Genomic DNA, 25,711 nt, shown 5'->3' on the forward strand with positions numbered 1-25,711 from the left:
TGAATACAGCAGCAGATAGTTCATCTCAGACCTAGAAAATAAAATAAACAGCTTGAAACTGAACTTCAGAACTGTGACTTAGTGCAAACCAACACATATCAGTGATTCAGCATCTACATTTAATAATGTTAATGGAGTTTATAGTGTATTAATTAGATTATAAACCTGACCATTTTGTTGGAATGCAGTGAGTGCACTATTCTGAGCTTCTGAATGGCTGTATTTAAATTTCTGTTTTGTTTCTTCTGGTGCAAAGGGCATGAGGTTATATATGGTTTACGTTCGTAATATTGCTATTATTTGCTAATAACCACCTCATGTGGAACTCTGAATCTGCCTCTCATTTTGGAGTCTGCTACTGTACACTGTAGGTAGCATTTCGGTCACAGACACATACTTTGAGAATCTTCCTAACTGAATGAATAAAATGCGCTGTTTTCCACATAGGCAACCTGGGGTGCTGAAATATAATTGGCTAAACTGGCATTGGGTGAGTTAAAGGAACCAAAACAAAGGCATTCTGGCACGTAACACACATTTTCAAAGCAGAATATCTGACTTCAGCATTGTTTTTTAGATAAACGAGAATGTTCAATTAACATGGTTCTTAAATATCTGCAACGGATTATGTGTTTTTATGCTTTAGAAGATTCAAAAACTTACATATAGCACCTTTAATATGAGTCAAAATTATAATCAAAAATTAAATATTCATGAGAATTATTATCAAGCAGATCTAGAGAGCTGAAGGCCTGAAAGATGGATTCACACCTGTATTTTACCCAGCTCTCCAGTGCTTTCCATTCGGCTGGCCACATTCACAGTGTTTCCCCAGATATCATACTGTGGTTTTCTGGCTCCAATCACCCCAGCAATCACTGGGCCATGGTTTATACCTGCATCAAGGACGAAAGGGGCATTTAAACCATCACCAGAACAATAAACATGTAACAAAAAAATCAATAATTAAAAATGACTATCATACATTTTTACCAGGACTTACAAAAGACAGCCACTGTCATTTAGTTGAACAATAATGCAGTTTAACAATAATTCCTATTCCAAAACATCTTTTCAGGCATAGTAAGAGTAAGAATTATTTAAAGACAAATTAAAGGACTCTATTTAAGAACCACAGTGCAGCCCCAAAACACTAATCCATTATTTTTTAAAATCTTTATACTTTAGGCCTTACTGAATGTCTGCTTAATCCTTTATTTAATCATGGGTCATCACATCGGAATAAACCGCCAACTAACATGTTTTTTGCATTGAGACGGGCCTTTTTTGAATGGTTTACTAACGGGTACGAGCGTTTTAACCGCCTGCTGCGCCTTACGTTTTTGCTGTTGCGTCGTGCACTCGCATTTGAAAAAGTCAACACTGTGCAGAAAAAGCCTGTTACGTCAGTTGCGTCTTTTCACTCTCCAATCAAATGAAAGCAGAGATGGGGTTTTGTGTTGTCAATACCAACAGCAACACTCGCGCACAATACTCAGCTGATTTAGTCATTACCTAGTGACATAAAGATGCCCTTTCATAAACCCATCTCAATAGGAAACACCCATACACACTCTTTTACAGCCAATTTAGCTTGTTTAATTCACCTATAGCACATGTCTTTGGACTGGGGGAAACTGGAGCACACAGAGGAAACCCACCCTAACAAGGGGAGAACATGCAAACTCCACACAGAAATGCCAACTGACCCAGCCGGAGCTGAACCAACGAGCTTCTTGCTATGAAGCCATCGTGCCACCCACTGCGCCTATCATATTACAATTAATATAATATATTATGACATTATTTCACCCATTTTTTAATATTTGATAATTTGATTCATTTTTTTGCATTTGAATGGGGCCTATCATGCAAAACACTTTTATAAGGGGTTTAAATACAGTTTTGTGACAACAGTCTGTGAATACAACCAGCTTCTAATGGCAAAAATTTATTAACTTTTATTTTCACACCATAAAACAGTCTGCCGAAATGCTTTGATTGACATTCTCCATTTGTACATGTCATCAGAAAAGGAAAGCCCCGCCCATTAGTGACAATCTCTCCCTCATTAGCATAGGATGTTAGTCTTGTTTTTGAATCTGCTGACACATAGGTATTTGTAGTTCGACCCTCTTTTGAAAAGAATGCTGATAGCTATTTGTGGGGTATTTAGAGCTGAAACAAAGGCACATCAGCTCTTGTAAAAAGGGGCATAATATGCCCTTTTTAACATTTTCTATATAAATATAATACTTTCTGTGGATTGTATGTGATGTAGACACCAAAATGGGATACCCTGTCTCTAAGCCACCTGCACAAAGACACATACTGTATGCAGACCAATGAACAAATTCTCAAAAATGACATTAATATTTCTACATTTAAATTCAGTCATATCTCCATATGTACTATTTCTAAAGAAAATCTGTGGCTAAACTCAGCACTGGGCAGTTACTAGGCAAATATATTTTGTTGCTAATGTGTTGCAGATGGCTGATAGTTGATTGCTAACACACTTAGCACATTGTTGCTAGCTTATTTACAACAACTTGTAAAGATTGTAAACAGTAACAATTTATTATTTATTTACAATTAGTAGTATCAGTAGTACTTGTATATTGTGAGCAGCTCATGTGTAAAATAATAATCACACTGTGCCATTTGAGTTTTTTTGTCAGTTGGCCATTGGCTGTACAGTTGTGTAGGCTAGTCCCCCTGTGAACCTCATTATAACTGGCTCAGATATGATTGGCTTGCACTTATCTGAAGCATAACGCAGATCCATTAAGACAGCGACTCTGATTCTCAAGTGACTAAGGAATGTGTTTTTTAGAGGGGATTTGTGCCTGTTATTATAATTTTTATCAGATATTTGCCACAGATGGGTGATATGTTGTCAGACTCTTAAATGGAGCGCTTATGAAGCATTTCATGCCAGTTCCCGAGTGCATCTGTTATTGTTGAGCTGCGGGAGATGCCTGAGATCTCTCATGTGAGCTGCCTCTGTTTTTCAATGAGATTTTCAGCTAAGTTCCTTGTGTAATGTTTTCATTTTAACCTTTACATGTGCCCCATAAAAAATCTGGGTATAGTGTACCTAGGCATAGTCGAATAATAAGAGCTCAGTACATGGAAATGGATATAACGTGATCCTCAGACACAATTGTTTCCTCGTTCCAATGTAAATTCTGTGAGTGTAAAACCCTAGTGAAAAACAGGCTGATCAGAACACAATATAATTGCTCAGGGTCACAATTCACTTTAGGTCACGTTCTACATCAGCCTGACCTACATGAGAAGCTGAGTTATCAGAAAACATCAGCCAAATCACAGACTGTTGCATGATGGCATCATTAATATTAATGTCCAGGTTGTGTTTGATTGGCCACAACATTTCCTATAGTAAGAAAACAATAATGATCATTTTAATTCTTTAATTTGAAGTTTATCTAAACTATTATGTATGTGGGACTCTAATTTTGAATGAGAGACACAGCACAGACCCTTTAAATAAAGCCAATGGCAGCTGTACCAGATTGTTTTCTATGTGTTGCTAAGCAATGATTCTACAAGTCATTATTGGTTTGCAGTAAGTGTTGCCAGATTGGGCGGTTGTCAGCCCAAATGAGCGGTTTTGAATTTGATTGTGCGTATAAAAAATGGTATTAGCGGGATGACATAATTTGGGTGGTTTTGAAACTAAATTTTATATGCAACTTATTTAACAAAATGTAACTATGACCTTCTACTCCATTTATTTAGCAGTGACCAGTGCATAGCGCAAACTGCATGGGCCCACCTGCAAAAGGAGGTGAAGGAAAGTTGTGTCAAAATCTGCATCCCTGGAAAAATCTGACTTCCCTCCAAAAGCTTATGCATCCCGCAGTGAAGCAAGAACAAACACAGAAGCGTTTTGACAAGCAGCCCCTAATTTTGTTAAAAAAAACTTTAAAACGCCAAATTGGATGAATTTACACCCCATTTCGAAAGTAAAACATAAGATACTGTAATATGTAGTTTAAACTACCCAAAATTAAGTGCAGTGTGTGGGTGAGAGCGGGCAGTGTTTCAATGTGATGGGGTTATGTTGTGGTTTTCTGACTGCTGGTGTTGGTTACTGTATGGAGAAAAAAATTCTGACAGTTAGTAAAGTAACAAAGGTTAATTTTAATTTAAATAAATAGAAATCCAATCAAATATTATATATATATATATATATACATATATATATATATATATATATATATATATATATTGTGCGTTTGAGCGGGATTTGGACAGCTTTTGAGCAGGAAAAAGTCAGCAATAAAAAACCTATATCTGGCAATGTTTAAATTTGTTTAAATTTGTTTTTATACTGATTTTGATAATGCTTGCAATGTGGGAGCAAGTTTTTGGACAAGGACAGAACATAAATAAAGACAACTGATCTATATTCAAGTTAGGGCTGCACAATATATAATTTCAGCATCGTTATCGCAATGTGTGCATCCGCAATAGTCACATCGCAGGATATGCAATGTTAGGATTATAGTTTAATATAGAGTTTAATCATAATGAAGTAAAAGTTTATCATCTGCATGCATTTTTAAAGAGATAGTTCACCCAAAAATTACTCTTTAGTTTTCTTTTTTTTAAATAAACACAAAAAGAATCTAATTTAATAACTCCTATAGTATTGAAACAATTGAAGTGTGAGTAAATAGTGAGTACATTTTAATCCTTGAGTAAACTATCCCTTTAAGTTTATTTCAATATTTAAACTTTTAAAACATCAGGCCAAAAGACATTTTTTCTAACTTTAATAAAGATTAAATAATATACAATGAAGACTATGCAGTGTTGATTATTCAATATCTGTACCTGAATAGTAAATACCAGAAAACTATAATTCACTTTTATCTTTACTACATTTTATTTATCCATGCTTGTATTTATTTGTTAAATATTATTGGAGATTCACTCCTCTACAAAATCCTCCTAATCAATCCAAATAAACCTGTTAAATCATCTGGTGAAATTGTATTCACTTCGCAATATATATCACAGAAATATAAAATATCGTAAAGTCAGACCAACACATGTAGACTGCTAAGTATAGGGTTTAAAGCACACTTATGCATTCTGTCATATCCCTCAGCTCTTACTGTCATTTCTCTGGAGTGAAAGAATAGCAATGCTCTTTATTAAAAGTCTTCTGTGTGCAGATGTTGGTATTAAATCCTGGCTGTTTTTACATTTACATTATAGCTTAAAAATAAAACATAATACATCTCTGTTAATCTCTTTTGTCAAATTTTATTACAATTTAGCCTATATTTTATCCACAACACAATTGGGGAGCAACATATGTTACTCTAGTGGTTTTATTAAATAGCTCACTCACTCTCAGCTAAAATAAACCTCTCCACCACAGAACTTTAAAATATTTAACACAGCATCTATTCCATCAAATATTTTTTTGACAAATTAAGTATGTTAATATTATTTTGCACATGTTTGTTTCAGAGTGCATCATGCTGTGTGTGAGTGAGAGAGAGAGAGAGGAAGTGAAAGAGAAAGCAGGCATGGAGAGCTGCGCGTCAGAGCAGAGCTCAATAATATTCACTCTTCTAATTCTAGGAGCGTTTTTTGGGGTAATACTCTAAATGAGAATATAAAACAATTTCTGGAAAATGTTTGATCTTATCTAAGCCACATAATGCTATGTAGATATCAAAGAAAAATTGTTCTTAATGAATCAATGCAGTATATGGCATCTTTAATGCAGAGTTTGCAAAGTGAGTCACCAAGTTAATTCAGAACCCAAACAGTAACTAAGAGATGAACACTGACTGAGAACTGAGTTTTGTTCACTTACCAACACGAAGCCTGAATGTGTTGAAGGAATGCCTGTTTATGCCATCCAATTTGCCGATTAGAGCGATGGCGAACTCCACCATGTTTCCTATCTGTGCATTCTGCCGCTCACGGTCCTGGAGGCAAACACAACAGAGCCGGTCAAGCACAAACTACACCACAGATACAGTCATTATGGAGCTCCTAGAATACTCAGGGTGACTAGAGGTCAGAGAAGTAGATGACCTGCATAAATAAAAGGAACTTTTCTTTTCATTTGGTTGTAAAATATGCAAGCTACTACCTTTATAATGCCATTCATTAAGGGCACCTCATTCACAAGCGCTGGACAGTCTTGAAAAGATCCTTTTCATTTACAGTACCATAGTACAGTCAAGGCGAATTGAAAACCTGGCACGAGATTCTTGGAATGGATAATTACTTTTAGTATGTTAATTCTCAACTATGTTCACTTCTCATGCAAATCTCTAAAGTAATTGATATTCAAGAAAAGATTTGTTAATTCAAGGACCTGTCACTGTAATTACAGGCAGCAGCTTACAATGATGAACAAAAAAACATCAGTCCATTTAAGTTCTGTTTCTTTCAGGCTTTTGAAATTCAATTTCATTATAGATTTTTACTACTGAATCAAACAAAAGTTTGAGGTTAAAACTCTGCAAATGTTCTGTTGCTATGCAACAGTCATGACAGCAATCCTTATATGGCATATTTATTAATATAGAAATATAACTTCATAAACATTTTGTTTCTAGATAATGATTTATTGTAATAATCCACCAGTTAAAAAATAATACCCTGTCTACATTACATGCAATTGGCATTTAAAACAAAAATTACAAGCTGCACTTAGTGATAGCTCTTAATTCGTGACACATCTGGATGAATTTTTTTAGGAAAACTGTTTTGAAGGTTTCTTTTAGTTTTTTCTGGTGGACAAGAGTAAAAAAAAAAATCAACCTTCGATAAAGACACATTGCTCATCACTGGTATTACATCCACACGGTGGAGAAATGGTGCATGTCTCCAATGAAATATAAGCATAGATGACTTGTTCGCCAGATCAGCGTGATTTTTAATTTTGATTTTTATAACAGAGTTATTTTTTTTATTTTAGATTACATGTGTGAATTAATTTGATATATCAATTTTATTTGCAAAACATTTTTTTTTGCAAGTATTTAAATTACACATGGCAACAGTAAGCCAAGGAAAATGAAGGGCTGGCTGATTGCTGCATACTGGCATACTCAAACTGCCCACTTTCCATATGGCAACAAAAATGTTAGATAATAGTAGGACAGCAGAATTGCACAATTTAACAAAGTCAACAGGTTTCCCAACTTTGATCTCCAGTTCTCCAGTGAGAGCATGGCTCTTCACATTCTCTTAAATATTAAATACATAAATCACATGTTGGGACAGTTAATAAGTTAACCCAATTAAATCATTTAGACATTTTTTTGAATGAATTTGACTTGAAATTCACATTCAAATTATTCCTCTATAAATCCCACCTGGTATAAGCATGCAACACTCTTATTTTATCATGCTCTAAATCACTTTCTCCAGAGTGCCAAGTGTGATACATGTGTCACTGAACAAAGAAACTCCTGTTTGAGAAAGTGAGCGAATAAAAAAAAGATGACATTGGCCACAAGTTACATTTTCAACTACCTTTTCTATTGGAATCTATGTGTTCGCAAATAAAGTATGAATATGTTATTTTTGGTTTACTTACAAGTTGCACAATGATTGTGTCAGGTCAGTAGGCATAGAGTAGGTACTCTATCATGTCTATTCAAAGAGATTGAGTTTGAGCTTTTTCTTATGATGAACACAAAGTTAGATATTTGGAAAAATGTTGGAAATGGTAACCACTGACTTCCATAGCATTTTTCCTACTATGGATGTCAGCAGTTACCTGTTTCCAAGATTTTCAAAAATGGTCTTTTGTGCTCAAAAGAAAAAAGAAACTCAAACGTTTTAAACCACAGTAAATTGTAATTTTTATTTTTGGGTAAACTATACTATCAAATGCGAACAATCACATTAATGTTTACAATTAGAGTCGGCCCTGTACATTTAGGGGCCCTAAACAAAATAATTTTGGACCCAACATTGCTCTAAATAGTGGAGTACTGCCATTGCAAACCGGCCCACAATGACTTTATTGCTTATTAAATACAACCAAAGAAACAGAAAAGTAAAGCCTGATTTCTTCTACTTAATAACTGTCTGAAAGATTTGGACATTTTAAAACAGCACTGTTTTTGTCAACTAGTAGATTCAAAAATGAAGAATTAAACAATCTTTAATACAGGGACCAGTGATTCCTACTTGGCATTCTTCTAGAGTGTTTAAAAGATATTCTATTCATTTATCAGATAGGAAATTCTATAGCTTAATAATTTAGGTTGAGTGTCTTATAAATTAGTTTTTTGAGATGCAGGATACATCATCATAAGCACTTAAAAGCAGTGCCAAAAATGACTTTGTGTTTGTCTCTCCTCATCATTTTTCCCCTCAGTTTTTTTACGCCTAAAGAATAACAATAGCTTTATTTAATTTTCGAGATTTAATTTCCAAAATAAATCAGGTATATAATAGGGGCAGGCAATGAAGCAAACACCATGGCTGTGTCTGTGCACAGATTTGTGTTCTTATGGTGAACGGTTGGTCTTGCAGGTTACCTTGAAAGAACAAAATCAACTGCGAGATCAGAATGCATATGAGAAATGAAATGCTGTGAGCTACCTGTTGATATGACCTTAATTTCGACTTTAGTAAAATTATGATTTTTTTTACTTTTCAGAAAAATTATAAATATTTAAGTTCTAAAGCACTGTCCATGAAGATAATATGTAAAATGCAAATAAAACGATTTCAGCAAGGAAACGGCTCGCACCACTAGCGTGTTGTGGGGGCCCTCTAGTGGTTGTCGCTTAGTTTGCTTAGTTAGCAGGGGTGTCCAAACTTAGTCCTGTAGGGTTGGTGCCCTGCAAAGTTTAGTTCCAACCCCAAATCAAACACACCTGGGCTAGCTAATCAAGCTCTTAAGCTGCGTTCACACTGGGCTATTCCTCCCATAGACTTCCATTCAATGCGTCAGACCGGAAACACAGGGTCATGCGTCAAGTTACGCAGGTTGCTGTGGTGCAAAGTTCAAGCTTGGTAAACTCTGACCTGCGAAATCGCATCACTTGACTGCGTGAGACTAATCGAGGATCAAAACATGACATCTCTGGACAGAATTTTAAAACATAGAGCAATCTCTTGCTTTTAAAAATGTCTAATAAACTTGTTTAATCCCGCCCCTTTTCGTAGCGCCGCACGACAGAATATCGCATGCTCAAACTCTAATGTGACCGCAGCTTTACTAGGCTTTCTAGAAACAACCGTGCAGGTGTGTTGAGGCAAGTTGGAGCTAAAATCTGCAAGACACCTGTTGGCTATGTTCACAATACAAAATCAATCTGATTAGATGTTTTTAACTAACTCTGAAAGTGATCAAGCTCAAACATATTATACAATATACAATTACATTGTTATCAAAATGAAAGCAAACTCAATATCCGGTACACTGAGCCCTGGGTGTTTGTTTCCTGCAATACCTGGTTGCTCTGCTCTGGAGGTCCACTCAATCCTGCAGCCGCCATGTATGTGCTGCCAATGGTTTTAATCTTCTCCACACCACTGAACTTGGGTTTGGACAGCAACTGCGGGTAAGCAGAGGAAAGAAGAGTTGAGTGCAAGTCATGCCATGATGTTATCTTTTAATAAAGAAAATGAGAGGAGAATAAGGATGCAGAGCAGCCATATAACAAAGAAACTCAACACTAGCAATAAGAAGCAAGCCGAGCATGGACCGGGCCTATATTTAGATCATTCTGGATGAATCAGGTCACTGCCCGAATTGTTTTGCAAAACAATAGTGTAGTCAGTCAAGGTGGTGATCGCCTACAAGTCCAAGCCCTGATGCCTCATCCTCAATCTCACACAATGAAGCAGTTGAACTGATGTATAAGTGTACTTTTGCACAATGGCTACCTCATTCCAACAAAGCAATCAAATAAAAGCTAAGGTGACACCCTTACATGTTGTCAGAAGCAATGTGATTCATCCATTCATTCAGGTAATTAAAGGAGAATATAGGGAGTGTAATATAAGGAGAGCAGAGAAAACCACGACAAACACATGTTGCGAGACATGAGATGTGACATTGCTCTGACCTCATCAAAGTCTGCGATGATCTCATTGAGCAGCCTCAAACACTCCAGGCCTTCTTTGTTGATGTCACACTCAGTGTAGAACTCTTTGAAGTCCGGCACAGAGGCAAACATCACACACACGCAGTCGTATGACTTATAGTACAGGTCCTGGAGGAGAGCATCAGAAAGACATGTGCAGGAAGAGTTCAGCGCTTCTGTGCTCAAATCATTCGCAGGTAAAGAAACAACCAAAACATGTGACACGAGAGGATATTCACAAACTCACACATGATGAGGTAACAGCTGAAAAATGATAGATATGATATATGATACATGATGCGAGTGTTTTGAAGAACGTGTTTACCAAATGCACTCAATAAGGAATTCCACAAGACTAAATGTACTGAGGTATCTGATGAATTTTTTCACAAACAAAACACTGACATATTAGACAAAAATAGATCAAATGGACAGGGCTAGTTAACTGTTTTTGAGAGAATTTAATACTTATGTTCAATTGATTAAAAAAAGAATAAAGACTTGAAATAATAAAGAAATAAAATAAAGAATAAAAAATAAATCAATAAATGTTCTGTTAATTTTTTGTTTTTCTGCATTTCCCAAACAACGACATAACTCCTGGATGAACTATCATAGTACGATGCATTATTTGGGAAAAGAACAGTGTAGTGACCAGTGTTTCCCAAAACCGTAGTTACTTTGTCACAGATCTATCGTTTGAACCACATTATCTATGTAAAACACCCATAATGATGCTCTAAACGGGGTGGACTAACAACTTCTTTAGAGAAAAATTCCATAATTTGTTGTGCAAATTATATTGTTTTACTCGTGCATACATTTTTCCAATATTAGTTTTGGTTAAACATGCACTCGTTTTTCATATTAATTTAAATATATGTAAACAACACATATAGGACCTATAGTTCATAATTATTAAAACCCCTTTGATTTTTTTCTTTTTTTAATTATGTCCTAAATGATGTTTAACACAGCAGGGAAATTTTCACAGTATGCCTGATAATATTTTTTTCTTCTGGATAAAGTCCTATTTGTTTTATTTCAGCTAGAATAAAAGCAGTTTAAAATTTTTCAAAAGCCATTTTAAGGTCAAAATTATTAGCTCATTTAAGCTATATTTTTTTCGATAGTCAACAGAACAAACCATCATTATACAATAACTTACCTAATTACTCTAACCTGCCTGGTTAACCTAATTAATATTGTAAAGCCTTTCACTTTTTTAAATGTCACTTTAAGCTGTATAGAAGTGTATTATTTACTGTCATCATGGCAAGGATAAAATAAATCAGTTATTAGAAATGAGTTATTAAAGCTATTATGTTTAGAAATGTGTTGAAAAATCTTCTCTCGGTTTATCAGAAATTGGGGAAAAAAATAAACGGGGACTAATAATTCTGACTTCAATAGTATATATATATATGTGTGTGTGTGTGTGTGTGTGTGTGTGTGTGTGTGTGTGTGTGTGTGTGTGTGTGTGTGTGTGTGTGTGTGTGTGTTTGTGTGTGTTTTACATTGTATGTAATGTAACGTAAATTCTGCTTTTAACACCTGTTGCTTTTGTCATGAGCCACAGCTGTGTACAAAATGTTTTTTTAAAGGGCACTGCGAAGGGAACACAGTTGTCAATATGAAGATCTCTTAATCTGAACAGTAAAAACACTTTGAAAACAAATTATACCTAAGAGTGATGACTTTAATGTTTTTTTTAATAATTTCAAGTTTAAATGTTAGAATGTTCTACATGAATAGGGCATAGGGGGATAACGGGCAATAGAACACAACCAGGAACTATGCTTCTAACTACAGCTCTAAAGGTGTAGTTGCAAGCGTACAAGTTTGCGATGAAGTTTGTGCAAGTTTGTAGGAATTTGGATGTTTGTAAAGACAGAACTTGTGACCTCAGTTAGCTAACGATGGCATTCGGAAACTCACCCCTTAATATTAAAATGATTTCTGATGGCTCAAAATATATTAATATTTTCATTTTAAAATGTAATTATATTCTATAATATAACATATTTATTTTATCAAAAAAATCCAGCCTTGTTGACTAAAGCAGTCTGTTTTTAAATACATAAAAATCTAACAACAAACTCATCAATTCAATAAATGTTTCAGGTATGTTTTCTGACCTGACGTTTTGAATCTTTCTTAACTATATGAGGTGCAGTATAAACTGTGGTAGAAAATAGTTGAGAGGCAACTTAAATTACAATATGAACTCTGTGAATAGTGTACATTGTTATGGCACAGTATTACATTGGAATGGTATGAGGCAATATTGTATGATATGATACTGTGTGGCATATGGCAGTGTTTCCCAACCTTTTTTGTCTAATACTATTGTCACAAGCCAATCTGCAAAGCTATAATGAACACTGATTTGTTTTCTTTCTTTAATAATCATTACCTAAATATCTGGAAACCATAACACTACATTATTACATATCTGTGTTAAATATTTAACAAAGCTGCTCATATTGCTTACAGATACCCCCGGTTGGGAATCACTGGTATATTTCTGGTCTTGAATGGGAGACAGAGGGAGGTGATAAACAGGCTCATCCCGCTCATTCGAAGCCAGTTCCTACCTTGTATTTCCGGTTTAGTAAAGAGATAGCGGACAGCAGCCCCACCTCATTCTTTTTGTTCTCGCCCACGAAGAGAGCAGCCACGTGCGCCGGGAGAACGTTTTCCAAAAGGAGACGGTTCAGGTTTTCACACAGCTCCACTTCTTCCTTATCGGCCAGGTTCTTGTTCTTCAAGAGAAAGTCTTGACGGCAGCAGTACTCGTTCTGAGAGGAACAGAGAGGACCTGATTTTCTCTGCTGGGACAGTGCTGTGCTCTTGTATAATATGTGTTGTGTGTGTGTGTGTGTGTGTGTGTGTGTGTGTGTGTGTGTGTGTGTGTGTGTGTGTGTGTGTGTGTGTGTGTGTGTGTGTGTGTGTGTGTGTGTGTGTGTTTACCTGGCGGGATATGAGCAGCATGGTAAAGAGAAAAAGTGTGATGTAGATGCAACTCATGATTTTTGGGTGCTTCATCAGTCCTGCCTTGCACACCATCAGACTGTCCCCACTACAACAAACAAACACCGGACATGACTTTACTTGAGGCGCAAAATATTACAATATTGACCAATGTCCAAAATTTATTGTATAGCTTTTTATTTATTTTTTTATTTTATAGTTTTATATTTCTAATTTGAAAAAGAACTTTAGGCCTGCAATAAAAAAACATGAAACAATGACTTTTCCTTGATTTGAAGATGCAAGCCAAATAGATCAATTAAATAAATGCAAAAAAGACCACCAGCTTCAAAAATATATATTTAATAATTACAGAACTACATGCATAAATATTAAATTGAATTCCTGATGTTACAATACTGGACTTTTATCTATAAAAGGATCTCTTTACTCTATCCAGCTGCTCATTCAAACACTTATAAGTTAAATATGCACTCTGGCAACCATATATTCCATACTGGATTATAAACCCTATAAACAAGCCCCGTAAAGTATCATTAGCAGTTTATATAAAATTAGTTAATCATAAATGTGGGGCATTTACTCACTGCAAATTGCTCTGAAACCTGAGGTTGTAGAAACCAAAGCAGAACTTTTGACTTTTTCCATCCAGCTCTCCCATTTATTTCAGCAAAAATCAGCTTTTGAAGTTTAATCATTGTACTAAGGTGTTTCCTGAATCTAGTTTTCTGGCACCTGTTTTTCAAGCACCAAAATATATATTTTAATGTAGGGCTGCACAATATTGGAAAAATTTGATATTGCTATGTTTAGTTTTTCTGTGATATATACAATGTTCAGCATATATAAGTACACCTCTCACAAATCTCTCTTTTTAATTCATATTTTTAATAGGAAGCTTTACAATATTTGTGCAAATACATTAGATTAGTCAGTACTGAAGCCAAATCTGGAGCTTATCTAAAAAAAAAAAAATACGACAATAGTCCAAAAACTAGTACAGCCAAATATATGGTACAGAAAAATATTAAATACAAATTTTAAAAAAGAGGAAAAATCAAGAAAAACAAAAAACATTGAAATATTTAGTTGAAATTTTGTTGATTCTATTTTTTTTTTTTTGCAATATTTTGCTAAAATTTAATTTTATTATCTTTCAATTTCTAAATATGTTTGGTGACTAAAATATGATTTTAACAAGTATATATGTTTAAGAAATATTTTTTGTTTAAATGCACCAAAATAGATTGCCTTAATTCACTTAGAAATGGAGGAAAATATTGGGCTGTACTCAATTATGCTGAGCGCTGTATTTCGATTATAAATATAATTTCACTAGATAATTTGAATAGTTCTATTAGGAAAGATTTCATTCATTTAGATCGACTGGTATAATCGAGTCTTTGTCTATGCAGTGCATTTGTGTAAATCATAATAACGTACAACCATACACAAATACAACAGAGCCAAAAATAGTGAAAGTGAAATAAACCGTGCTTTATGGTTTTCTGGAGAGTCTAACAGTGGCCAGGAACAAAAAATTAATAATCAAACAAAAAGCAAAGCCATCATTGCATAAACTGTTTTAAAATAACAACATCTTCATCTTTTAATCTTTAATAAATAATCTAATTCTGCTATGTGACTATTGTGGATACACACAGTGCAATATCAGTGCTGCAAGATATATTGTGCAGTCCTATTTTAATGTTAAACATTAAAAGAAGATGTATACATTAAACATTCATTTTTTTCACTTCTTTATGCCTAAACATATTTTACAGTTTGCACACAGCTATTTACATTTGAAAATGTGGGTGAAATGCACCGTTGAGCTCTTCATATACCTGTATACAATTAAAGTCAAAATTATTAGCCAACCTAAATTATTAGGCTCCTTGTTTATTTTTTTTCCAAATTTCTGTTGGATGAAAAGAAGATTTTTTTCGACACATTTCTAAACATAATAGTTTTAATAACTAATTTCTACTAACTGATCTACTTTTTCTTTGCCATGATGACAGTAAATAATATTATATTAATATATATATAATATAATATATTAATATATAATATTAAAAAATATAGCTTAAAGAGGCTAATAATTTTGACCTTAAAATGGTGTTTAAAAAAAAACTGCTTTTATTCTAGCGGAAATAAAGATAATAAGACTTTCTGCAAAAGAAAAAAATATTATCAGACACACTGTGAAAGTTCCTTGCTCTGTTAAACATCATTTAGGAAATATTTTAAAAAGAAATACTAAATTCAAAGGAGGGGGGGGGGGGGGGGGGGCAAATAATTCTGACTTCAACTGTACATATAATGTTTAAATTTTATTTTGTCTAAATAAATGTAAAAGTAAAACAAAACAGTACAAATGAACTGTTTTAAATTACATTTAACTGCATTTTCAAATTTGAAAACATTTAAGTGAGAAATAAATGTCATCTAAGGTATTATAAATATGATATTAAAAGATATACACTACCAGTCAAAAGTTTGGGGTCAGAATGATTTTTAAATGTTTTAAAAAGAGCTTCACTCGCTCACCAAGGCTGCATTCATTTCATCAAAAATACAGTACAAATTTTAAAATTGCAAAATGTTATTGACTGTAAAATAACTATTCAAAAGTAGCTTATAATTTAATTATATCATTTATTCAAGCGATTTTAAAGATGCATTTTCAGCTTCATTACTTAAGTTTTCGAAATAACATGATCCTTAAGAAATCACTATATTAATATTATATTTAGTTTTAATTGTTGTTCATTCATTCATTCATTTTCTTGTCGGCTTAGTCCCTTTATTAATCCGGGTTTGCCACAGCGGAATGAACCACCAACTGATCCAGCACGTTTTTATGCAGCGGATGCCCTTCCAGCCACAACCCATCTCTGGGAAACATCCACACACACACACACACACACACACACACACACAGACACACACACACACACACACACACACACACACACACACACACACACACACACACACACACACACACACACACACACACACTATGGACAATTTAGCCTACCCAATTCACCTGTACCGCATGTCTTTGGAATGTGGGGGAAGCCAGAGCACCCGGAGGAAACCCACGGGAATGCAGGGAGAACATGCAAACTCCTCACAGAAACACCATCTGAGCCGATGTTCGAACCAGCAACCCAGCGACCTTCTTGCTGTGAGGCGACAGCACTACCTACTGCGCCACTACGTCGCCTTTAATTGTTGTTGTTATTATTTATTATTATTATTATTATTATTATTATTATTATTATTATTATTATTATTGTTATTATTATTATTATTATTATTATTATTATTATTATTAGTAGTAGTAGTAGTAGTAGTAGTAATAAAAGCAATAATGACTGGAGTAATAATTTGATCTCAAACTATATACAATAATAAAGCAGTTATTTAAAATTTAAAAAAAATATTTAACAATAAAAAAAAAAATTACATTTAAAAAAAAAAACAATTGTCCCCAAACTTGACGGGAAGTGTATGCAATGTCTCGATATAAGACATGTATTTGTGAGTTTACCAGCTGTGGTTGGTGTAGAGCAGGCAGTTGTAGTTGCTGAACAGATTTTCCTGAGAGTAGAGGATGATGGTGTAGGAAACAAGGGAGACGATGAGAAGGAAGGCCAACTTCAGCTCAAAACTCACCCTCAAAAACACGCCACAGGCGATCAGTGCCAATATACAATTGTAAACCAAATACTGTAAAAACAATACAAACAAGACTTAAATTAATATAATATTCACTATTAAGAGAATATATTTTTCTCTATGTTGGTAATAATATATACATTTGAAACCAGAGGTTTACATGCACTGTATAAAAAGGCACATAACAATCTTTTTAAATGTCAGCTGTTAAATGTGACTAAACCTTTTCTCTTTTAGGTAAGTTAGGGTCATCAAAATTGTTTCTATTTTCTTAATAGCAGAATAATGAGATATTTTTTTGAGAATTTTTAAAAACTTTTCTTGAAAGTCAAAAGTTTACACACAATAGGATGACTATGCCTCTGAAAAAGCCCAGATGACAATGTCAAGGTTTTGGAAGATTCTGATTGGCTAATTGACAACAATTCAGTTATTGGAGGCACAACTGTAGATTAGTATTTAAGGAAAACACACTGCTTCCTTGTGTGACAACATGGGAAAATCAAAATAATCAACCAAGACATCAGGAAGAGAGATTTGAACCTCTACAAATCTGTTTTTTCTTTGGGTACAATTTCTAAACTCCTGAAGGTGCCACGTTCATTGGTTTAAACAATTATATGGCATAAATGGCACCATGAAGAAAGAACATTATGTAAAAATTTTGAAGCAATATCTCGAGACATCAGCCAGGAAATTAAAACTTGGCCACAAATGGGTCTTCCAAACAGACCATGACTCTAAACATACTGCCAAATTTGTTAAAATGTGCTTTAAGGACAACAGAGTGAATGTTTTGGAGTGGCCATCACAAAGCCCTGATCCCAATCCCATAGAATATTTGTGGGCAGAGTTCAAAAAGCTTGTTGAAGTAAAACAGCCTACAAATCTGACTCAGTTACACCAGTTCTGTTAGGTGGAATGCGCCAAAATTCTTGTGGAAAAAAAAACTTGTGGAAGAATACCCAAAAAGTTTGACCCAAGTTATCCAATTTAAAGGCACAGCTAAAAAATACTAAGGAAATGTATGAAAACTTCTGACTGTCTAGAAGTTAATAAAAAAATTCTATAAAAATTATCTTATTATTCTGGAATTTAGCAAATGTGAATCATTTTGATAATCCTAACAGACGTAAAATAGTAAACATTCAGTATGATTTTACATCAGACATTTAAAAAAATGTCAGGTGCCTTCTTCATAGTGTATGTAAACTTCTGGTTTCAACTGTAATACAATGTATTTATATAATATAAGTGTAATATAATTGATATGATACCCTTATTTAAAATATGAAATACAACTTAAAAATGAAATAATACAACAATAAAGTAACAATATGGGTGGGATGTGGGATTGGTTTATTTATAATATTAATTATTATACACATTGAAAAAACAATTAAAGCAGCTAATAGCTGGCTACTCACAGGCAAATATTGAAGTTCGTCTCTAGCAGAATCAGCAAAGCTGCTGTTTTGCTGCAGTAAGTCACATAAATTGTCCGTTTTTTTTAAAAACTGTGGAGAAAAAAGACAGTTTGATGGGCAAAAATTGTTTAGAGTTTGATGTTTGTGCAATGTCTGTTTCATGTTTTGTGTGTTACATTGTACAAGGCACTAAAAATAATAAGTGAAGCTGAGAATTACCAGTTCAAACATGGCTATGACGACTATAACTGTGGTGGCTACAGTTGCCAATAAGATGCGCACAAAAGGTCTCTTAACCACTGCTTTTGAAAGAGCCAAGAGCCACGTACATGACTTTAACTTCTCTGGAAACATCCTCTGAAAAACCGAGAAAGAAAAAAGAAAAGAAAAACAGCTTTAGAAAAACTCAAGGTTACAGAAGCAGGAATGTGTTGGAAAAAGCCACAATGTATTTGAGTGGGAGAGAAAGGATACTGGGAATGAATGTCTGATTCTATGTGTATGTATTTATGTTTGCGACACTGTAGCAGATGCAAGTTTGTTTTTAGTCTGTGCCAACAATGGACACAGCATATGACATTCCCCACATTACAGCACAGTACACAGCAAAGGAGAGACTGTTTGCTTCAGCATCTATAAAACCACAGGGGGCTGGACTTCATTGTGATAGACACACAAAAATACCCCCAAAACCATTAAGCCAACTCAATGTGTGTGCTGAGGCAAAAAAGGGATTGGTGGTCTAACCTGTATATGATCTGCAAAACAGATGCACAGAATCAACAGCAGAAAACACGCCAATACTGCAAACCCCAAGCCCAGCTCTATACGTCTGACAGGGAGAGAGAGAAAAAGAATCGTACACTTACAGGGCTAATGATCATAGTACACGCAGACACATTTAGCATTTAAGTGTTGAATTAAGGCTATTAGTTTTAGCTTGAGTTCATGTCACTTACTGCTTGGTAACCAACATCTGGATGATGAAGATGCAGATAAAGATGAAAGTGGCACAACCGATGTAATATTTAAAGTTTGGCATCTCTATAGTCCTGTACTGAAAGAACCACATACGAACACAGACACAAACACTTTAATATTATTTACAGTATTTTCCAGAATGACCTGTTTTTTATCATCTGAAGTGTGCTGCGACTTCTATTCCAAAGTGAATGCAATTTTCATTTCACATGCAAAAAAAACTCCCATTTACGCTCAAAAAAATAAATGAATCACAATGAAGTTTATCATTGACTGTTTGTAACCTTACAATTGTATTTAATTGACTGCAGTTTAGTTAAGCCCTCTGTGAAACACCAACCTGCATTTCCAGATCTTTTTTAGTAAACCATAGTGTGAGGCCGGAGATTTCTTCTGACTTCACCCACTGTCTGCACAAACAAGCACATGTACAAAACGTTACCATAAACATTACCATTCTGAACTTGAACCTATCCAAAAATGATTTAGTGTGCCTGTGTAAGACTAACTTGCTGGAGCTCAGATCATTGATGGTTGTGGTCATTTTGTCATGAAGCTCTTCATCAAACTTGGTCTTCTGTGATTTATTCCTACTGGAACAGAGGAGACCGATCATGGAAACAAAACACACCTTGTATCCATTAACTAACACACAGACACACAAACACAATGCACACGTCTAAATGTGCAAGGGCACCGTTGGACAGGACAGACGTTTGTCATGCTGTTATTGAGTTATATTTGACTGCAGCCAACAAAGGAGAAGCTTGGGTGAATATGTGTGAAGTCTGTAGTTATAAATGACTTGACTAATATTGCAGTTAATGTTCTGTGTAGTTAAGGGATCTAAACAATGAAAGTGAAACTTAAAAAAGAAATTCTGTTTGGAACTCTGTATGTGTGTGTGTGTGTGTGATGGCCGGTGCAGGCAGGATGCCATGTGTTAGTTTAAACCCCTGAGAGAGCTTGCAAGAGTCCCTTTGCAATATGCCTCAACACAGCTGAGGAAGGAAAATGCTGTTTCCTCTCACTCTCTCTCTCTCTCTCTCTCTCTCTATCTATCTTACTCTCTCTATTTGCAAGCAGAAACACAAACGCTTGTCTAACCCGAAAGTGCACTGTATTTTGAAAACACACCGTAGTAGAGGAAGGGAGTACAGTACAGCTACGTTCATGCTAACCATATAACCAGTTAGCAGTGGCTCTCTGAGCATTTGCATGGTTAGTGTTGAAACTACGGGCCCCACAGAGCTGGATGAGCCAGTATGGCTTCACTCACTTATATGTGCTCAAAGGAGGGGCGGGTAAAGAGAAGGGCTCCTCAAGAGACTCATCAAAGCTGTCAGAGAGCAACAGTGAGAAAGACATTGCTGCTTCAAAACCAGATTCAACACATACTAAAGGGGATATTCACACAAGGTTGATTCTAAATATACCTCGTACTATAGAGCTTGCTTTATGAGAGAATAAACAGACATAAATAAACAGACAGACAGACCACACAAACACCACTCACCTGTCTGGATTGTGAGTTGGTACTGATCTAAGAGGGATGTCCTAAAGAGAAAAACAAAAAGTCAGCAGCTGTGATGCAGCCGGTGAACTGCTTACATCTCTGATTCATACAGATTATTCAACTTTCATCATCATCAAGGAATTGTTTGTATGTAAAGATGATTTTAACAATGACATAATCTCTATAAAATGACTAAAAACAGAATAGAAGAACTGCAGATAATTATGATGTCTTTAGAAGTCAATGTGAGTAGAAGAGATAAACTAAATAAATACAAATATTCATTCATTCATTTTCTTTTTGACCTAGTCCCTTTATTAATCTGGGGTCACCACAGCGGAATGAACCGCCAACTTATCCGGCATATGTTTTACGCAACCCATCACTGGGAAACATCCATACACACCCATTCACCACAGACAATTTAGCTTACCCAATACACCTATATCACATGTTTTTGGACTTGTGGGTGAAACCGGAGCACCCAGAGGAAACCCACGCCAACACAGGGAGAACATGCAAACTCCACACAGAAACGTCTACTGACCCTGCCAGGGCTTGAACCAGCGACCTTCTTGCTGTGAGGTGAACTTGCTACCCACTATGCAGCCCAAGTCTTGATTACAGATTTTTAATATGATTTGATGTATTCCATTTAATAGTTAGTGATGACTACTCATGTACATGTATGTTTTCCATTAGCAACAGATAAAGAAATAATAGGCTCGTGGAGCAAAACCTGTCAATCCACCTTGGCAGAGCTTAAACAGCTTTATTCTGATCCACAAGAGGACAGAGTTACTCATGTGTAACTTGCATGAATACATTTTGATGTGCTTTGAAATGTTGCCCTGTAAAGCTAACCAAACCAAAAGGAAAATGCAACACTATCAAGACCTTGTTTTGAAACAAAGGATACAAGCACAGATCTGAAAAGCTATAAGGACTTATTTCATGGTTTTTTAGACCTTTTATGACCGTCATGGTCACATTGAAAAGTTGTATGGAAAATACTCTCCTTTTATGTAACGTTAAAAGTAACAGCACACAGTTCGGATGCGGTATGATTGTTTATAACTAATGAAGGATTAACCTTATAACAACAACTACATGACCATGCCCAGTTGCCCACAACTGTGAAAGACAGGTATTCAACCAACATCTCTGTAAAACAAAATGATGTCACGAGTCGTCTCGTAATTGCACCTTGTGATGTCGTAATGAATTTCTAAAAATAGATGTGATCATTGCAGAATAACAGACTGCGCAACCTTTTGTCTCAGGTTATTCTGAAGCCTTAAACAACATGGTAAATGACTAAATGAAATTACAAAGAAAAACCTTCACAAGAAGTCAGACAGTTAATATGCCATAAATACTGACATTAAATCAAAGGGAAAATGTGCAACAAATGCTTTCCACAGATGCAAACAGAGGAAAATGATGTGCTTTTCTTCTGTTTTCTTCATAGATCACGTCTTTGCTTTTAAATAAAGTTATTAGCTACTCCCATTTCAAAAAAATCCCACTGTGTATGTACAAAAGTTTGTTTTTGCACAATGATTAAAAAATGTACAGTTGTTCATGTAGTCTACCACAGAATCTGATCCAGCACTTGTGTTTTCTTGCATGTTTATTAGGGTTCAAAGGTTTATAAAAAAAAAAAAAAAACAAACATAAAAAAAATATTAAAAAATACATAAATTTTTGTATATTAGTATTAGTATGTTAACCTTTGGCAGCAGCACAGTGGCTCAGTGGTTAGCACTGTCACCTCACAACCAGACAATCGTTGGTTCAAGTCCCAGCTGGGTCAGTTGGCATTTCTGTGTCCATTTGTATGTTCTCGCATGGGTTTACTCCGGGTGCTCAGGTTTCCCCTGCAGTCCAAAGACATGCGCTATAGGTCAATTTAATAAACTAAATTGGCCTCATTGTATAATTTTGTGTGTGTGTGTGTGTATATGGGTAATTCCCAATACTGGGTTGCGGATGGAAGTGCATAAAACATATGCTGGAATAGTTGGAGGTTCCTAAGGTGGACCTTCCTAAAGAGTTCAGCTCAAACCCTGATCAAACACACCTGAATCAATTAATTAGGACCTGAACAGCACTTGATAATTACAGGCAGGTGTGTTTAATATGGGTTGCAACTGAAATCTACAGGAAGGTCGATCTCCAGGAACAGGGTTGGTCACTCCTGATCTAGTGTGATCAAAAACAGTGACAAAATTTGCATGTAGAATATGTAAACATCTAAAGCTTGCAGTTTGTCGCTTCCGCCTTAATGGTTCAGTGCTTGTTTTTTATCACCTCATACTTGAGTTTCTCATCAAATCTTCTGACCAATCAAATGCTCTCTAGTATCTGATTCTCTAGTATCTGACATCTGACGCCTCTCATTTGCTTATCATTTGATGTACTTGAGCTTAACAACTCTAAATGGCAGAGCTGTGATAAAAACAAAACACTATTGGCTGTTTTTTAAAAGGTGAGAAGCTACTATATGTCCATCGAATAAAAAATCTAATTGAAAATAAAATGCACAATTCAGAGCTCTTCATGTGAACTTTAAATTTGAAAATGGAGTGAACAAAACTTCACAATGTTGGAAGTTTGACAAAATAAGCCAGCTGTACGTGACAGAAAGTAAAACAGACTAAATGGTGGATAATCACAAGGCTTATCTGCACATTAATTTGATTGGCTGTTTCGATTATCGGTCATAAGATCAGTCCTTTTTTTTGGAGGAATCTGTCCCTTTAACTGTTGTATCACTGACCTTGCAATGACCTTTTCCGTTGACCATTGCATCAGTGTTGAATTCCTCTCGACTCTGCAGATGAGCAAACGGTTTGACTGCCCCCCATGACTCCAGGAAACGAGTCATGCGCACAGATGCTCGCATCTTCAAACCGTCACTCACACGAGGCTTTGTGATACTGGGAGCCATGAGTGACGAGTCTTTCGACTAAAAACACAAGCATCAACAAAACAATCAAATTCATCTACAGTAACAAATACAGTTGAAGACAGAATTATTAGCCCTCCTAAATTTCTGTTTAACAGAGAGAATATTTTTTCAACACATTTTTAAACATCATAGATTTAATAATTATTTTCTAATAATTGATTTATTTTATCTTTGCCTTGATGACAATACATAATATTTTTTCTGGCTATTTTTCCAAATACTAGTATTTAGCTTAAATATAATGGCTTGACTAGGTTTACTAGGCAAGTTAAGGTAATTTGGGAAGTCACTGTAAAACAATGGTTTGGTCTGTAGACAATTAAAAACAAATAAATAAAAACTGCTTTTATTCTAGCCAAAATAAAACAAATAAGACTTAATTCACCAGATCAAGTATTATACCAAAGACTGTGAAAAACTTCTTGGTCTATTAAACTTAATTTGGGAAATATCTGAAAACAGGAGGGCTAATAATTCTGACTTCAACTGTATGTGTGTCAGGAACACACAGCTGATATTCGAGTTAAAGTTCCTACCCGTGGGTCTATGACCAGGAACGTCTTAATGTTTAACTCTTTAAGGTAGGTGTCTCTCAGGTGACCATTGCCTTCCTCCACCTCATATGCCTTGTTCAAGTGCTTCAGGGTGGCTTCTGTGATGTGGACACGTCTAATGGAGTAAAGTATATATATATAAATTTAAAAAATGCAACAATTAGCACTAAACAACTGACATAATGAGCCAAACAGTTATCTATATGCAACAAAACACTTGTCATTTTAAAAGTATTTTATTGTTCATACCCTGGTAATCCACCTGACTCCATATGATTGGCCAAGGTGACATCATGTGACCAAACATCAAACTGCCACTTTCGTAAGCCAATCACACCACAGAGGACGTTTCCAGAGTGCACACCCACTCTCATGTTTATATCCACACCTGTGGCCTCACGCACCTGCCTGCAAGTGATGATTAGAAAAATATTCAACCTGTCATCTGCCTTATATCTTGGCCAGTGCCAAAATAGAAAAAGAAAACATAATAAGAGATGCTGTGTTAATGATATTGTGGATGTATATTCTATTTAAAACTATACACTTACTTAATGGCTTCACACATGTCCAGGCCCATTTTAACACAGTTTTTAGCGTGGTTTGGCAAGGAAACGGGGAGGCCAGACACACAGTAGTAACAGTCACCAAGAATCTTTATCCGCATACACTCATTCTCCTACAGGAGACACAAACAAAAGCACAATCTATAAATCTTCATGAACAACTATTACGTAAAATTCAAAGCACAAGCATCTAATTTACCAGCTCATCAATGATGTTTTTGTTTAAGAACTAAACCGACTGATAATCAGATTAAATTATAATAAATTAAATTATATTACACTGCCCGGCTAAAAAAGAAATAATTCGCCCGACCTTCTTGTGTGAATTCGCTGTGGCATTGTTTCAACAACCTTATGCAATGTGACAAAGTTTAGTCTTATTTTTGTCCAAGTTTGTCTTGAAAAAGGAAGAACAGGGAGGGAAACTGCTCTGTAAAGTTTACTCTAGAGCAAAGACATTATACACAGGTTAAGGTCATTTGGAAACCTTCTTCCTCAATTTGTGGCAGATACATTTTGAGCATCGTCAGCGTCTTCTGACATATGTAGTTATTTGAGAAATTAAAAACAATGCCACACATTGCATCAATTAGACTTAAAAGAATTGTAGACAAATGTACACTCACCAGCCAGTTTATTACTATATATTTATTATGTATATATTTATGTCCAACTGCTCGTTAACACAAATTTCTAATCAGCCAATCACATGGCAGCAACTCGGTGCATTTAAGCATGTAGACATGGTCAAGACGATCTGCTGCAGTTCAGAGTGATTTAAGTGACTTTGAACATGGCATGGTTGTTGGAGTGAGATGGGCTGGTCTGAGTATTTCAGAAACTGCTTCAGAGAATGGCCAGACTGGTTTAAGCTGATAGAAAGGCAACAGTATCTCA

At 35.3% G+C, this 25,711-nt stretch overlaps 1 protein-coding gene across 25 annotated transcripts in view; it reads right to left on the reverse strand.

Annotated features, from left to right (window-relative positions):
- The window catches only part of adcy7 (adenylate cyclase 7), a 91,499-nt gene that overhangs the window by 1,235 nt on the left and 64,553 nt on the right, over positions 1–25,711 (reverse strand). For 4 of the 25 annotated variants that reach the window (XM_073906954.1, XM_021477571.3, XM_068222359.2 and 1 more), the window contains exons 8-26: positions 24,800–24,927; positions 24,498–24,656; positions 24,231–24,363; positions 23,503–23,691; positions 20,721–20,761; positions 20,484–20,543; positions 19,714–19,797; positions 19,545–19,614; positions 19,183–19,280; positions 18,971–19,055; positions 18,443–18,580; positions 18,224–18,313; positions 16,669–16,847; positions 13,086–13,194; positions 12,710–12,913; positions 10,095–10,241; positions 9,477–9,581; positions 5,864–5,978; positions 772–896 (exon numbers count right to left, since the gene is read on the reverse strand). In XM_073906954.1, coding sequence (XP_073763055.1) covers positions 772–896; positions 5,864–5,978; positions 9,477–9,581; positions 10,095–10,241; positions 12,710–12,913; positions 13,086–13,194; positions 16,669–16,847; positions 18,224–18,313; positions 18,443–18,580; positions 18,971–19,055; positions 19,183–19,280; positions 19,545–19,614; positions 19,714–19,797; positions 20,484–20,543; positions 20,721–20,761; positions 23,503–23,691; positions 24,231–24,363; positions 24,498–24,656; positions 24,800–24,927 — 2,259 coding nt within the window. The remainder of the gene's footprint in view (positions 1–771; positions 897–5,863; positions 5,979–9,476; positions 9,582–10,094; positions 10,242–12,709; positions 12,914–13,085; positions 13,195–16,668; positions 16,848–18,223; positions 18,314–18,442; positions 18,581–18,970; positions 19,056–19,182; positions 19,281–19,544; positions 19,615–19,713; positions 19,798–20,483; positions 20,544–20,720; positions 20,762–23,502; positions 23,692–24,230; positions 24,364–24,497; positions 24,657–24,799; positions 24,928–25,711) is intronic. The other 21 variants (XM_073906965.1, XM_073906963.1, XM_073906964.1 and 18 more) reach the window with 7 other exon arrangements.

The sequence above is a fragment of the Danio rerio genome, chromosome 7 (genome assembly GCF_049306965.1).
Source record: "Danio rerio strain Tuebingen ecotype United States chromosome 7, GRCz12tu, whole genome shotgun sequence".
NCBI classification, from domain to species: domain Eukaryota; kingdom Metazoa; phylum Chordata; class Actinopteri; order Cypriniformes; family Danionidae; genus Danio; species Danio rerio.